The 17,529-nt window shown below is 40.4% G+C and overlaps 1 protein-coding gene across 9 annotated transcripts in view; it reads right to left on the reverse strand.

Moving 5' to 3' along the window:
• Positions 1 to 17,529, reverse strand: part of Nsd1 (nuclear receptor binding SET domain protein 1) — a 110,277-nt gene that overhangs the window by 20,207 nt on the left and 72,541 nt on the right. For 8 of the 9 annotated variants that reach the window (XM_085831053.1, XM_021180996.3, XM_029468506.2 and 5 more), the window contains 5 exons: positions 15,958 to 16,081; positions 7,859 to 8,059; positions 6,782 to 6,961; positions 4,578 to 4,734; positions 2,116 to 2,321 (listed from right to left, as the gene is read on the reverse strand). In XM_085831053.1, coding sequence (XP_085687179.1) covers positions 2,116 to 2,321; positions 4,578 to 4,734; positions 6,782 to 6,961; positions 7,859 to 8,059; positions 15,958 to 16,081 — 868 coding nt within the window. Of the gene's footprint in view, positions 1 to 2,115; positions 2,322 to 4,573; positions 4,735 to 6,781; positions 6,962 to 7,858; positions 8,060 to 15,957; positions 16,082 to 17,529 lie in introns of those variants that run through there. The other variant, XM_085831054.1, reaches the window with a different exon arrangement.

Here is a 17,529-nt window from a genome sequence, read left to right on the forward strand (position 1 = left end):
TTCACCACATGCTGTCAAAATCCTTAAAAGATTGCAATGTCTAAAAAAATAAAAATAAAATAACTTTAAGACTAATTTGTTGTTCTTCATCCACAATAAACTGACAATTCTAATTTTCCCTTGGTTTCTGTCACTTTTCTCTATGTTGTTCTTCTTAAAAGAAATTCTCTCCTTTGTTCCATAATGAATCTCTCATGATTCCTACCCACATACTGCCATGTTCTCCTGTTCCACAGAACTACATAAACCATCTAGTTCACTCATCTTTCTAGATATAGGCTCTCATCTTAGAAGCTACACTGAGATTTTGTCCCATACGAGAAGAAAGATATTGAAATTTCAGTCTAATTGCCAGAGCCAAAAACCTTCCTACATCATTCACACAAGAGACCTGAGCCGGCTCAGATAGGCCTTCCCTAACTCTCTCTCCTCTTCTACTTTTAATGACAGCCAGTTTTGCACAGGCAAAGATGGTGATGTTGTCGTCACTGATTATCTGGGATGACATTCAGACTCCTATAGTATTAGTATCCATCTTCTAGGTTTCCTCACAAACACCGTACAGCAAATAGGGACCTAAGGACATGGGTTAAACAGAGCATGTGCTAGCTAATGTTCTATCTAAACTACTGAGGGTTGCTCCGGAATCACCTCACTAAGTGAGCAGTAGTTCTTTTTTTTTTTTTTTTTTTTTTTAAAGATCTGGGTCACAGGTGTGTTCTCTATTTCTTTTTTTTTTTTTTTATTTTTATTTATTTATTATATGTAAGTACACTGTAGCTGTCTTCAGACATTCCAGAAGAGGGCATCAGATCTCATTACGGGTGGTTGTGAGCCACCATGTGGTTGCTGGGATTTGAACTTTGGACCTTTGGAAGAGCAGTCGGGTGCTCTTACCCACTGAGCCATCTCACCAGCCCCAGAGCAGTAGTTCTTTAATATAATTTTCTCCTAATCTTGTAAACAAATTCTAAGGCTTCAATATCCATTTAACAAGAAATACACTGTTTTGAAAGGACAACGGTAGGAAGAAGGTAATTTTTACTGAGGAAACACCAAGTACCTCTCAGATTTACTTTGTCCAGTAAGTTATTCAAAGAGCCTCTTTCCCGCTATATCTTTAGAGAGAGGCTCAAAGCTGTGGTCCCTGACTGCTAAAAGGTGAAGCTAATACCAGGGGACACATCATAGCATCAGCAGACCCTGTTGTCTGCAATGTTACACCAGTTTATATTTCCCTGCAAGTTTAATTGCTTTTACACCTTTTGTTTTAAAAAATCTGCAAAAATCTAAAAAACAAAACACTTAAAGGACCTTTGAGTCCTTGCACACGAAACTGAACTGAGTTACAAGCTCAATAACTTGATGAGACAAGATGCTGAGTCAGCAAAATGGCAAAGCTCAAAGGAAACCCTCTTCATGGTAGTGTTAAGAGTTAACATTGAGATGGTAGGATTATGGACTAACTTCTCCACAAAAGCAAGGGTGCTCGGAAATATGTCATTGCCAGGTCAGAACCCTGATGACACAGCACTACAAGAACTCTATTTTATTTACTTAACTTTTTTTTAAGACAAGGTCTTTCTAAAGACTCAATAGGTACACCACGCTAGCCTTGAACTCAGAGACCTCTTCTGCCTCCAGAGTGCTGGGATTAAAGTGGAATGCAACCACACCTGACATTAATTAATTTTAGGAGGTAGGGTCTTGCTACACAATAGCAGAATCTGGTCTCAAAATTGTGATCCTTCTTCTTCATACTCCTAACAACTGGAAGTACAAGTATGTATCAGCATAGATACACAAATTGGGCATCAATTCATGACCTTACAGCTACCAGTCAAGCCCTGTACCATTAAACTATATCTGACACCTGGCTTCTTTTTCCTTTGAGACAGCAGAGTCTCACTGTATAGCAAAAATCACCATGGAACTCACTATTTAATCAGGGTAGCCTTGAGCCGGCAATTCTTTTGTCTTAGCCTTGAGTGCTGGGATTACAAGTAAGCACCACAACACTGTAGACATCCTGGGCCATTGTAAAACTCGACACAGCGCAGACACTCAAGCTATAGAAGTCTCTATCTGCCTGAGGAATAGTGAGGGTAAAGTTACCTTTTTTATATGTTCCATCAACTCCTTTTCCCATCTTGTCCTTGCTGCTTACATCCCCTTCCATGTAAGGGAAGACTCGAGCCTGATGAGTCCACAGATAGTCATTGGACCCAAAGAAGAGAACAGGGAATTCTCCCACATCATGCCTCATTTTATCAATGTTAGAGGGAACAGCTCGAGGATGGCAGATCTCAGCTGGCCACCACCTGGAAAAGGTAAAAATAAGAGAAGCAACCTTTACAAGGCTGCACTAGGAAAATAACCTACTTAACATGGGTTGTGGGGTTGGAGGAGTGGAGAAGGTATGTATGTATGTATGTATGTGTATAGTGCGCACTTGTATGCACAGGTCCAAAGTGAACACAGGGTTTTTCTGAGTCACTGCCCACCCTATTTACTGACTCAGGTTCTTAAGCTAAGCCTAGAGCTCACCAGTTTCTCCAGTCTAGCTAGCCAATTTGCCCTGGTGATCCTTACCTCTGCTTCCCAAGCTCAAAGTCCACAGGTGGTCTAGACACGTGCTTCCTATCTATGAGGGTGCTAAGTCGAGAACAACAGTCCTAATACTTGCCCAGCTACAACTTTGTTCATTCAGCCACTATCCTCAGCTTCCAACCCATGTGCAATGTTACAAACCAACAATACAAAGGAGAATGTTCCAGAAGCCTGAAATAACAGATCCACTCACAAATATATAAGTAATGTCTTAGAATTACTATTTTACCTTAAGGAAATAATTATGGAACACAAATATTTATGAGATGAACATCTGACAGTGGTGACTGGAGATAGCGCAGTGCTAAGAGCATGAGCTATTGCTCTACAGGACTTTGTTCCATTCCTAAAACCATAGCATGGGGCTCCACCACAACCATGGCTAGTCAGCTCCACAAGATTCCATATTTCTGCTCTCAAAGGGCTTTTGTACTCACATGCACATATCCACACACACAATTAAATTTATAAAAACTAATTGAGAGCCAGGCGTGGTGGCGCACTCCTTTAATCCCAGCACTTGGGAGGCAGAGGCAGGTGGATTTCTGAGTTCAAGGCAAGCCTGGTCTACAGAGTGAGTTCCAGGACAGCCAGGGCTACACAGAGAAACCCTGTCTCGAAAAAAAAAAAAAAACCGAAGAAACAAAAAACAAACAAAACAAAACAACCCCCCCAAAAAAACCTAATTAAAACAAGAGAAATGAAAATGTGGGGGAAACAAGAATGCTCAATATCACAGGCATTAACGGTAGTGTATTAGACATAGACAATTTGGGACTTGAAAGGAAAATCTTCCACCTGGGCTTGGTCACGCATACTCTTAAACCCAGGAGGCAGAGGCAAGTGGATCTGTCAGTTTCAGGCCTGCCTGGTTTATACATCAAGTTTGATGACAGCCAGGGTTACATAATTAAGGCCCTTACTCAAAAGCAAAAACAAAAACTAAAGAAGAACTCCCAGTAATTATCCAACCAAGCTAATTAATATTTCTATCCATAAACATCTATCATTTATGTGTGACACTAACTTCAAACTTTTCTTTAGACAACATGTTTTGCTTGTTTTAATCTAGGGTCTTGCTCTAAAGCCAGAACTGGCCATTAACTTGTGACCCTCTTGCCTTAGGCTCCCAGGTGCTGGGAATACAGGGTGCACAACCAGACACAGCTTCTCTTCTAGAAAGTTGTAAACTATATAACCACCGTGTGTCCTTGTTACAGGGTGAACTTATTCATGGTGGCTGGGTAATGCCTGGTATCGGGCATGCAGATCTGTAAGTCTGAGGCCAGCCATGGCTACATAATAAAATCTTGTTTAGAATCAAACAAAGAAAACTACATTTTGTATTGTGTATTTCTTTTTTCTTTTCTATTTTAAAATTTTATTAGATATTTTCATTATTTACATTTCAAATGCTATCCCGAAAGTTCCCTATACCCTCCCCCTGCCCTGATCCCCTACCCACCCACTTCCACTTCTTGGCCCTGGCGTTCCCCTGTACTGGGGCATATAAAGTTTGCAAGACCTAGGGGCCTCTCTTCCCAATGATGGCTGACTAGTCCATCTCCTGCTACAATATGCAGCTAGAGACACAAGCTCTGGGGGTACTCGTTAGTTCATATTGTTGTTCCAGTATTGTATATAAAACAAAAGCAGAAGGAACAACTGAGTAGAAACTATGGACAAATATTTGGTGGAGAGTGCAAGTAAGTACTTTGAAATGTTAACAATGTGTCTTGTTTATGATATCATGGACTTACTTGACATCAGTAAAGAATTCGCTACATCATACATATTATTCCTAGAGCTAAAAGTCATCTAATTTTTTGTTATAGAGAAAAATTTGGTTGGGGTGGGGATTACTATGCCGAAACATGAAGAGCATTTTAAAAGGTAATTATCTATGAGAACACAAGAATTAGAAGATGATGAAAGAAAGTGTGTTACCCTGTGTCATGCTTACTCACCTGTAGCGACCAACTTTTACCCAGACAATCTCCCTGTAGTGTGGCTTTTTGCCTGCCTTACAGTCATTGCAGTACCAATTTCCTTCAGGGATATCAATATTTAGGCATTCTCGATGAAAAGCAGCAGGGCAAGAATCACAGCACAGAAGGCTGCCTCCTATAGGAATAAAACACCTGGCATTGAGACCACAAGTCCCAGGAGTAATGGCTTTGCTCAGCTTCTAGCCAACCCTAGTAAAGGTTTACATAGTAATACGTGCAGAAGGACTTTTGTGCAACAAGAGACCTGACCTGCTCTAACATCCCTGATCTCCCAGTTCAATCAGGTTTTCAGATAGAGTGATGAGATGAAAATGCACAGGTATCAGGCAGTGGTGGCAAACAACTTTAGTCCCAGCACTTGGGAGGCAGAGGAAGGTGGATTTCTGAGTTCGAGGCCAGCCAGGTCTACAGTGAGTTCCAGGACAGCCAGGGCTATACAGAGAAACCCTGTCTCAAAAAACCAAAAAGAAAAGAAAAAGAAAAAGAAAGAAAATGCACAGGTATAACATTTTCCTTTCGTTCTACAACTGTTTATGGCCAGAGTATAAAAAAAGCAAAATGAAGTTTTGTGTATGTAATGTACACGCTGTGGTTTACATGCATATGGAGGTTAGAGGTTGGTGCTGGATGTTTTCCTTCATCACTCTTGACCTTATTTTTTTGTGACAGGGTCTCTCATTGAACCGGGAGCGCATCAATTCTGCTAGGCTGGCTTCCTAGCCATGAACTCAAGTATCTGCCTGTCTCTGACCTGACAATGTTATACTATAGGAATGTGCTTTGCTTTTTACATGAGCAAGAGAATCTGAACTCAGGTTATCATGGATATGTGGTTGCAACTTTAAAGTACAAGTTTCAGTTGGTGACAGGAGGGAGCTTTAAGCTCCTATACCATATTACTTCAAGACTTCACTTTGCTTGTTGAGATCTAATTTCCTTACCAGCAACATTTTATAAATAACAGTCACACTCCTGAGAACTAAGGTAACAAACCACCCATACCAATTACACAAATAGTTTGTTGTCCCCCCAACCCTAACTTTTCAGAACTTCACAGTTTCACCAATAGTTATCTTAACTATTTTGCTTTGTTGCCACAGGGGCGTCACATCAGAGGAAGCACTTCTAAGCATGGTATCTGGCACCGCTATTGAATGATATCTGCGTTCTTTGTTCATAACTTACAATAGTCTCCATTTGCCATCACAGACTTATTAAAACTGTTTAAATAAAGCATGGTTATAGACTTAGCACACTGAGAACACTTTAGGTGATCTTTGGACTTGGTTTTAACTTTTATGTAGTACAGAACTTCTCTCATAGGCCATGCTTTTGTTTTTCTATTTTGTTCTAGAAACTTTGTTCAGTCTGGGCATGGTGATGCAAGACTTTAATAGAGACACTCTGGAGGCTGAAGCATGTGGATTTCTGTGAGTTCAAGGTTAGTCTGGTCTACAAAGTGAGTTCCAGGATAGCCAAACCTATACACAGACCCTGTCATACAATATACATATATAAAATAAGAAAAGTTTTCTTCAGAAAGAAGGCTCAGTGGTTCAAAGCTCTTGCAAAGGACCAGGGTTTTGTTCCCTAGCAACCACATTTACTACCAACCTTCTTTAACTATAGTTCCAAGGGATCTGACACCTTCTGGTTTCTTCTGGTACTGCATTCATATGATATATGGACATGAGTATGTGTATACCGTGACACCAATTCACATGAAATCAAATCCGGGCATGCCAGGCGAGCACTATAACAATGACTTATATTCCCAGCCCCATATATTATAAATCACCAAGGATACTCGAGAAACTGGAGAAGTAAATCAGTTGGTTGTAATGGGCTTCCTACATAAGCCTGATAACTAAAGTCAGGATCTCTAGTACCCAAGAAAAAGGCCAGCCTGTAATCCTAGCACTGGCTAGCTGAGACAAGCAGACCCCAGGATTTAATAGTGCAGCAGGCTAGCCAAAACAGGTTGACTGAGAGACCTTATTTGAGGGTCAGCGAAATGAGGGAAGTCTGATGGCCTGAGCTTGATATTCAGGACCCACATGGTAGAAGGAGAACCAGCTACTCTAAGGTGTGCATATAGTCACATCAGATATAAACACCGCACAATCCCTTTGAAACCACTCAAATCAGAAGTCATATCTTACCTTCTGAACACACAAAACACCAGCTGACATTAACATGCTCATGATTTCGGCAGCCCCGCCTCGGGGTGAAGTGATTAGGGCAGATGATACTATTAGATGCAAGGATTTTTGAACCAGCAGCAAGACAAAAGTCATTAGCATGGTATGCCACAGGACAGCGGACACAGCGCATCAGACGACCTACATTTATGGAAAGCAGGGAAATGGGGGAAGAGCAAATGTAAAAAATTACATATGAAAACAAAGTGCATTATGCAAGTCTATTTGCCAGCAAGGAGAAATTGTCAGCAAATAAAAGGACCACTTAAAAATATGGCTCTTAAACATGTAACCACTATTAAGAGTAAGAGGGGAGTCAGACGGTGGTGGCGCACGCCTTTAATCCCAGCACTTGGAACGCAGAGGCAGGTGGATTTCTGAGTTCGAGGCCAGCCTGGTCTACAGAGTGAGTTCCAGGACAGCCAGGACTACACAGAGAAAAACCCTGCCTCGAAAAACGAGAGAGAGAGAGAGAGAGAGAGAGAGAGAGAGAGAGAGAGAGAGAGAGAGAGAGAGAGAGAGAGAGAGAGAAAGAGGGGAGCTCTGCGCTAGTCCTCAGTAGGAGTCAGAATGTACAACTATAAATGCAGGTGCCTCAGCAAGGAGACAAGACAATTGCCTCAAATACTGTAACACCAGGAATAAGTCCAAATCAAAAGGAATGAGATGATGGGCACTGGGCTGAAGACTCTTGTGGGGCTGTTCTCCACATGGACCTACTAATATATTGCAGCATCTAAAACGAGCGTCAACCTTCTTGAACCAATCTCTACAGTAGCAACAATTTAAACAAGATACAAAAGGCACTGAATAGGAGTTGTCTTCAAACGAAATCCTATGATACTGTACTATTTTAAATTGCCAGCTGGAAACTCCATAGTATACCACATGCTAAGACAGAATTCATCACTCCCTAGGCCAAAGCCTTGTTACTTTACCTGAGGCTATGAAGAAATTTTCCAGACTGCACTGGAAAATAACTCCTGCCAAATTAACTCAAGTCTTAGAAATAGATTGATATATATATATAATCCATACCTTTAGAAGCAGATACATTGGCTGGATTAGCAGCATGGCAGGTTATACAGATGTGGAGGGGGCACCTGAAGCCCTTGTTCTGTGTGACAGTCGGTGGGTACTTCTGGACACACTCTTCATGGTAAAATTTCCCACATAAGGGTAGAAGGCACCTTTTCACATCTTCTCCACTCTGCTTACATACAAAACAGGTATGGATTCCTGGGAAAAAGAAAAGGCAACAAATTAGTACTTTTACAAGACGCTATCCCAATCTAGGCATTATGTGTTAGTGAAGAGCTTTATAAAACTTACCAAACTGAAAAATCTAACCCTAACAAATGAACAACTTTAGTACCCTACTTTATAAGTGCACAATCTGATCAGATACATGCTTATTGGTATGACGTAACAGGATGTCTAGTATACCATCTACCAAGCATTCCTATTAAAAAAGAAACAATTTTCGTCAAGCCCAGGCTCTAGATGCAACTATATCGTAGGAGATACAGGAAACAAGCAGATGCCTAGAGGTCCCAGTAGGCATAAGTGTTTCTCTATCCTGATGACTTATATAGTAGAGAATTAACACCCACAAAATTGTTCTCTTGACTTCCATACAGGGATTGTGGCACATGTATGCACTGAACGAATGAATAAATTTAAAAATTTTATATGTGTGAATATACAGTCACTGTCACACCAGAAGAGAGCATCGGATCCCATTACAGATGGTTGTGAGCCACCATGTGGTTGCTGGGGATTGGACTCAGGACCTCTGGAAGACCAGTCAGTGCTTTTAACTGCTAAGCCATCTCGCCAGTCCACAATAAATTTTTTGAAGACAGAAAACAGAGGAACCAGTTAAAGGAACATATTAAACATGCAACCAATCAAATTTAGAGGGTAGAAAACTCAACAGGACAGTCAAAGCTTCAGCAAATAAATGACCAAAAAAACCCAAAACCAACCAACCAAACAAGCGAAAACACGGCAAGATGAGGACTACAAATGCCAAGTAAGAGATAAAATACTAAAACTGTACATAATAGGCACACCTCCCCACCTCCCCCCCTGTCCTTCCTTCTCTCCCTCCCTCCCTGAGACAGAGTCATCAGATTGGCCTACAATTTACTATTTAATAGAAAATAACCTTCAGGGCTGGTGAGATAGCTCAGTGGGTGTCTTAGTCAGGGTTTCTATTCCTGCACAAACATCATGACCAAGAAGCAAGTTGGGGAGGAAAGGGTTTATTAGGCTTACACTTCCATGCTGCTGTTCATCACCAAAGGAAGTCAGGACTGGAACTCAGACAGGTCAGGGAGCAGGAGCTGATACAGAAGCCATGGAGGGATGTTCTTTACTGGCTTGCCTCCCCTGGCTTGCTCAGCCTACTCTCTTATAGAACCCAAGACTACCAGCCCAGGAATGGTCCCACCCACAAGGGGCCTTTCCCCCTTGATCACTAATTGAGAAAATGCCTTACAGTTGGATCTCATGGAGGCATTTCCTCAACTGAAGCTCCTTTCTCTGTGATAACTCCAGCTGTGTCAAGTTGACACAAAAATAGCCAGTACAGTGGGTAAGCACACTGACTGTTCTTCCAAAGGTCCTGAGTTGCAATTCACCTGTAATAAGATCTGATGCCCTCTTCTGGTGCATCTGAAAACAGCTACAGTGTTCTTATGTATAATACATAAATCTTAAGAAAGAAAGAAAGAAAGAAAGAAAGAAAGAAAGAAAGAAAGAGAGAGAGAGAGAGAGAGAGAGAGAGAGAGAGAGAGAGAGAGAGAGAGAGAGAGAGAGAGAGAAAGAAAGAAAGAAGAAAGAACCTTCAACTCTTAATTTTTTTGCCTTCACTTTCCAAGTGCTGGGATTGCAGGCATACTCTACCACACCTGGCTTTGTAGGCTGACGTAAGTGCTATAAAGAGATACCTTTGTTTTGGGAAAGGATCTGAGTTCAATCCAAAGCACTCATCTAAAAAGAGAGGTGCGGTGACATGACACTATGATCCAAGCATGATGGAGGCAGGGAAAGAAGTACCCCTGGAATCTGAAGGTCAGCTAGCCTAGGCTAGCGAGCCCCAGGTCCTATAGAGAAAGACTGGTTTAAAAATGTGCTAGCCAGGCAATGGTGGCCTATACCTTTAAACCCAGTACTTGGGAGGCAGGCAGAGGCAGGTGGACCTCTAAGGTCAAGGTCAGCCGGGTCTACAAGGCTAGAGACAGACTCTTGTCTTGAAAAACAAATAAACAAAAACGAACTTCAAACATAGCTTTATACACCTTTAATCTCAGCAGTCAGAAGGCAGACAGGTAAATCTGAGGTTTAGCATGGTCTATAGAGCAAGTCTCAAGACAGCCAAGACTGCATAGAGAGACCCTGCCTCAAAACAAAACCAAAAAAGTAAAATGTGTCGCTGAAAAGGACTGACCTCACTTCTACAAGCACCCACAAAAAAACCTCAAGTAGTATCTTAGTTTTATTTCTGGTTTGTGTGACAAAATTTCCTAACAAAGCAAGTTATAAAAGATAGGGTTTATTTTAGCTTACAATTTCAGATTATGGTCTACCACTGCAGTCAAAGTGCCATCTAGTTTGGAGTAGATACGGATCGCATGTGTGCCTACATTTGAGTGTTTCTTTAAATGGTCCAGCAGTCAAATACAGGGAATAGTGATATCCACTTTTAGTCTGGTAATCAATTTAATTAACTTAAGGCAATCTCCTACAGACATGCCTCCAGACCAAACATAGTTAATTAATTCTCTGTGAAGATTTCTGAGGAATTCTGAGAGCTGAACTCAAGCGATCTGCTTACCTCTGTGCATCTCAAGCACTAGAATTAAATGCCCAGCACAGCTCTTATCCTTCTCAGAGAAGTCTACATTAAAACAATCACAGTCACTTTTTGTTCTAAATATCTGAGACAAATAGAAAAATCTGAAAATGGACACAGGAGTTATAACTCTTGAGAACATACTGCAGTTTCTTTTTAAGATTCTGTTAGAAGACTTCAGTAATGACTGAAACTCAATGAGCGCTTGTAGATTCTTTATGTGTGTACATGTTTATAAGTGGAGGTTAAGGTCGAAACAGAATGTCTTCCTCAAATCACACACCACAAAAAACAAAACAATTAAAACTGGAACCAAACAGCACATCTTTACTCCGAGCACTTGGGAGGCAAGGGCAGCAGCATCTGAGGAATTCTAACAGAGCCCGGTCTACAGAGTTTAAGGCCAGCCAAAGCTACACAGTGAGAACCTATCTCAAGACTCCACCAATCCACAAATGAAAACAATAGAAAGACCAACCAAATACAGGAATTTAAATCAAGTGTTTTTCTTAGATTATTTAAATATGTGTCTAAGTCAAGGTATCCAGGTCAGTCTCAAACTTTCTGAGACTCCTGTCTGCTCTGTCCCCTGAGTTTTGAGATTATAAGAAGAAATGAACACCAACTGGTTCTGAATATTTGAAGCTGTTTTGTGGCAAAAATCATGGTTTAGTTCTTTCTGTGTCCTAATATTTAATTTATGTATTGTGGTTCAGTCAGCAACACTGCTTGCTGTGTCAGGCTAATGGGATGAGTTTGATCCCCAGGATGCACAGGTTCTACAAAACTGTCCTCAGACCTACATACACAGTACCACATACATAATATATGTAATAATATAGAAAATAAAAATTAAAAAACTGTACCTCTAAAAAAAGTAGAGGATTTACCAGCATTTACAGAGATTTTGGAGAACTGGGATGAAGTTGGTCAACAAAATATAAAGGTATAATTGGAAAGAATAAATGCTCTGTTACACAGCAGGGTAATCACAAGTTTTATTTTTAATCTGAAATTTTAAAAAGAGCCAAATGAGGGGAATTCAAATGCTCTCACAACAAGGAAATGATGAATGTTTAAAGGGATAGATATGCTCATTACCCTAAACTCATCACCCAGATAACATGTAAAACCAGCAGACTGTAGCCCGTATACATGTGCACTAATTATGTGTTAATTAATAATTTTTAACATGGAGGCATGGAGCTGAAGTGATGGTCAGCAGTTAAAAGCAACTGCTGCTCTTCCAAAAGCCCTGGCTTCTCTCTCTGTACCCACTCCGAGCAGCTCCTAGGTGTCTGCAGTACCAGTCATGAGACTGATCTCTAAGAGCATCTGCACAGACATGACACATAACCACAAATACACATGAATCCTAAAAAAGATTAAAAAATTTAAAAAAAATGTATATTTTTTTCATTAAAATATTGTGAGTCATAGCTAAGTATGGTGATATACACATACAATCCTGGCATTCAAAAAGTAGACACAGGAGGGTCAAAAGGCTCAAGGTCATACTCAACTACACAGTGTAAAGCTACACGATGTAAGACCCGTTTAAAAATCACAACAAAATAAAGACTTAAGCCATAAACGGGGAGAACACTTTGAAAAGCCTAACTCCACTGCTTCAATGGCTTGAACAGAAGGTGGCAAACAGGCACACAGAGAAGATGCCCATCTTTAACAATAAGTGCAAATTAAACAAGGAGACAGCTATACACTATCAGCACAATAAAATGGAAGATATTGACCACTGATGAAGAATGAAGGCCTAAGACAACATAGAAGAGAATACAAGAATGCCAACTCTTGGCAGTTTCTAGGGAGTCAGAGCTATACCATAATTTACATATTGTACTCGGGTATTTATCCATCCAAGGGTAAAGACAGTAAGCTTGGAGCTGGAAAGATGGCTCAGAGGTTAAGACCTCTTCTACCCATAGGTCCTGAGTTCTATTCCCAGAAACCACATCATGGCTCATAACCATCTCTCTATAATGTTATCTGGTACCCTCTTTCAGCATACATGGACATACATGAAGGCAGAATACTGTATACATAAGAACTAAATAAATCTTTAAAAATAAAAAAGCCCAAACCATAAACACCCAAATGTCTCTCAATACATGAATAGATAAACAAAAGTAGTAAATACCTACAATAAAACACTATTCAATAATGGAAAAGTGTTTTCTGAGATTAGAATAATGAACTATATGATATAAGCAACAATACAGGTAGTCAGTAATTATGCTAAATTATGATTTCTTGGACATATATGTATAAAAACAAATATCACAACACAAATATCAAACTGTATACTTCATCGTTTTTTTTTAAGATTTATTTATTTATTATATGTAAGTACACTGTAGCTGTCTTCAGACACATCAGAAGAGGGAGTCAGATCTCATTACAGATGGTTGTGAGCCACCATGTGGTTGCTGGGATTTGAACTCTGGACCTTCGGGAAGAGCAATCAGGTGCTCTTACCCACTGAGCCATCTCACCAGCCCATACTTCATCTTTTTGATACAGGGTCTCACTACATGATTCTGACTGGCCTGGAACTAGCTATGGAGACCAGGATGGCCTCAAACTCAGATATCCACCCACCTCTGCCTTCTGAGTGTTCTACCTCACCTAGAACAAACACCATCATCATCGACAGAGTTTGGTAGAGGCCAGAGGAGAACCTGTAGGAGTCAGTTCTTTCCTTCCATCCCTTGGGTCCTGAGCACCAGGTCTTGAGGCTCTGAGACAGTTAACTATATTTATTTAGGTTTGAGTCATCTTGCCAATTTCTACCCCACCCTATCCCTTTTTAAAAAACAGTATCTCATGGAATTGGAGAGCTGGCTCAGCAGTTAAGAATACCAGTAACCTTCCCAGAGGGCCGAAGTTTTAATTCTCAGCATCCGTATGACGCTCAAAACTGTCCCTATTTAAGTCCCTATTCCAGTCAATCTGACATCTTTTTTTGTTTGTTTTGTTTTGTTTTTGGAGACAGAGTTTCTCTCTGTGTAGCCCTGGCTGTCCTGGAACTCACTTTGTAGACCAGACTGGTCTCCAACTCAGAAATCCACCAGCCTCTGCCTCCAGAGTGCTGGAAATAAAGGCGTGCGCCACCACGCCCGGCTGACATTTTCTTTTTAGTCTACTCATGCACCAGGCATAAGCATAAAAAAAAAAAAAATTAAGACTAACAAAAGAAAATCATACTCAGAGATATAAGACACATTAAAAAGGATCTTGCTGGGTGTGGTAGCCCATGCCTTTAATCTCAAAACTTAGGAGGCAGAGGCAGGCAGCTCTCTTGAGATCCAGGCCAGCCTGGTCTACTCCAGGGTTATAAAGAGAAACCCTGTGTTAAAAAAAAACAAAAAGGATCAAAGGATTCCAAGATGCAAGCCCATACAGGCTGTAATTTCATAAACTTCCTGATTACAGCATGTGCTACCACACTGTGCACTATTATATATTATACTTAAAGTATTTTAAGAATAGCTGGACAGGTATGGCAGCTCGTACCTCCAGACTCAACACTCAGGAGCCAGGGCAGGAGGAGTGTCAGGAGTTAAAAGCAAGCTGGGGCTATGGTGTGAGTAATGGGGTGAGCGTGGAAAAGAATGAGAAGGGAAGAAAGATGCTCTCCTGATACACTATTTAATACAGATCAGTCTCAAAGCCATTACCACTCTTGAGCCACACAGGAATGACTACGTACTATGTAATATATATGCAACTCTCCCCCTCATTTAAATTAAAAAAAAAAACAAACTTTTATTTTCAAAATAAAACAGGAACAGCTTTACCTTGAGGTCAGTTTATTCAGCTACCATTTTTGAATGATAAAGATAGCAAGGCAAATATGAATTATTTGCACAAATTGCATTGTCTTTTTGAAGATTAGGGTGATGCAATTCTCTAAGTTTTTACTATTTTTTTTAAAAAGATTTATTTATTGATTATATGTAAGTACACTGTAGCTGTCTTCAGACACACCAGAAGAGGGAGTCAGATCTCATTACATTACGGATGGTTGTTAGCCACCATGTGGTTGCTGGGGTTTGATCTCCGGACCTTTGGAAGAGCAGTCGGGTGCTCTTACCCACTGAGCCATCTCACCAGCCCCAGTTTTTACTATTTTTAACATTATTTATTCTCTTTTCTGTGTGTGAGCATGCAATGGCATATCTATGGAAGTCAGTTTTCTCCTTCTAATACATAGGTCCCAGGAACCAAATAGGTAATGAGTGTTTGGGTCAAGTGCTTTATCCTGGAGCCATCTTGCCAGCCCCTACACTAAGTCTTTATTCACACCCAAATGATTGCCCCCTTGACTCTCAAATACCTGTTTCAGCTATTGCCCCAATTTCATCAAGTTAAAACCTTCTCAAAAAGACGACATGTGTTCTCTTCAGCCCAGGGCGGTGCGGTGCAACGCTCTTTACTGTTAGTCAAACACCTTCACAATGCAAGATAAAAAGGCTCCTTTCACTGCACAGCACCCTTACTGTCTGTCACACCTGTTTCTGCTGATCACGCATCTTGGCTGTATCTCCATCACTAGCTCCTCATACTGCAGCCATTTGAGCATTGAGAATTCCAGAGGTATACAGTGGAAGACCTAGACTGTCAGGCCTGATTGCTTTGCTGTTTTCTATGCTGCTCTTAGGAGATCATTTCCATGTTTTGTCCCAACCATAAGTCTCTCAAATATTCTTTCTCTAAATAATTTTATTTTTAACCTTTACTAGTTCTAGAGAGGTTTGAGAATGTTTTCATCACATTCACCTCCCTCATCCAACTCTTCCACACTCAATCCCCTTTCCTAGGCAGTTGTAGTTTGTTTTAAACAATCTTTATGTATAGCTAGTGCTGGCCTATAATTTGATTCGTGGGTCAGGTTGTCCTCAAACTCTCAATTGTGCAGTCACCTTCCAATTGCTGGGTTTATAGACATGTACCACTAAGGCCAATCTGCCACATTAATTTCTTTTTTAAAACCACAATTAATATTTTCATTTGTTATTGCCTTAACACTGATCACACTATAATTTAAATACTCAATAATATATATCCAATATATCTCTTTGAACTGCTTCATACTATTCTATTAGTCAAGTAACATTTTCTGAGGGTTGGGATCTCACAGTACCCACATCTACACATGCAACAAGCTCACTCTTATCAGAAGTGTCATCTTCAATACATCTTTTCCCTAAAATCCTTAAAATTCCAATTGTTAGGAGGCAGACTCTATCTACTTTACCTGTGTGACACTCATTGCAGATAAATTTCCCTCGAGGCATCTCGGTGAGGCCAAGGCACTCCAAGTGGAAAGCCCCACAGCACTGAGCCTCACATAACAGCAGCTCACCCAGCTTCTCACAGTTCTGTGAAGGAAAACAAACAAACACATCTGTAGAAAGACTTTAGGAAATTCCCAAATGAAGAGTCCTGATGAGATCAGAAGTTAAGAAATATATTTCCAGCTGGGCAGTGGTGATGCATGCCTTTAATCCCAGCGCTTTGGAGTCCTGATGAGATCAAAAGTTAAGAAATATATTTCCAGCTGGGCAGTGGTGATGCATGCCTTTAATCCCAGCGCTTTGGAGGCAGAGACAGGCAGATTTCTGAGTTCAAGGCCAGCCTGGTCTACACAGAGAAACCCTGTCTCAAAAAACCAAACCAAACCAAACCAAGCCAAATAACAAAAACAAACAAAACAAATCAAAAAAAGAAATATCTTTCCAAAACCTATGAAATCCCCTTATTTATTCAACTAATATTTATAATTAAATATTATAATCCTTCCTACAAGGCACAGGAAGATCTCTGGTTTTTACACAGAGAGATGATACAAACAAATGATTGAGAAACAAACATCTCAGTTACTTTCCTTGGCTGTGATAAACACCCCAACAGAGAAACTTAATTCTGGCTCACAGTTTTAAGATATACTCGACTATGGTGGGGAGGTCAAGGTAGCAGGAGCTAGATGTAGCTGGTCATACACCATCCATGATCAGGAACCAGACAGAAAGTCAGTCTAGAATCTTAGCCAATGAAATGAGATCATCCATCCATAGTGAGCAAATTTCCCCACTTTAATTAACCTATCAAGATAATATCCCTTATCATCAAGACCAAAGAATGAATAATCCCTCACAGGTGTGCTTGGAGATGATTCCAAATCCTGACAAGTTGATAATCAACACTAATGATAATACAAGAAAGAGATAAGCTAACGATAAGTCAGCTACCTGGGCTCTGTTGATGAGAGATGACCTCTTAGATCAGGCTCTGAATGTTCAAGTTAGGTGTGTAAAGAGACAAAGGGAGGGAGCAAGTACCAAGTCCACAGGTAGGAAAATTTGACAGAAACCAAAGAAAGCCTCTGTTACTTTACGAAAGCAATTTACAGGTCATATCTGACAGGAAATGACATTTAAAAAAGGCACATGGGTCCATAATTTCAGATGTTATCCTAATTGCACAGATGTACCATTAGGAACTTTTGTTAAAGGCTGACCTTAGGTGTTTATTTTTAAAAAGATTCCTACAGCTAGTACTTAGTGGACAATAAATCAGAAAGCTGTGAAGGAGGTAATATCAGCTGGATTTGGATCCTAAAAGTTCCAAAATATGAAAAGCACTCTCAGATGTATCTCAAATTACTTCATTAAAAAACAAACAACAAACAAACAACACCAAACAAAAACAAAACAAAACCCCTCACACCCCTTCTCTTTATCCCTCTTATTGGGAACCAAACATAAAGTTTTGGGAGCACGTCAAGGGAGAGATCACAGTACTGACTAAGAGAATCTCATAGAGGGTA

This window comes from Mus caroli, unplaced genomic scaffold (assembly GCF_978045245.1).
Source record: "Mus caroli unplaced genomic scaffold, Mus_caroli_1 scaffold_15, whole genome shotgun sequence".
NCBI classification, from domain to species: Eukaryota; Metazoa; Chordata; class Mammalia; order Rodentia; family Muridae; genus Mus; species Mus caroli.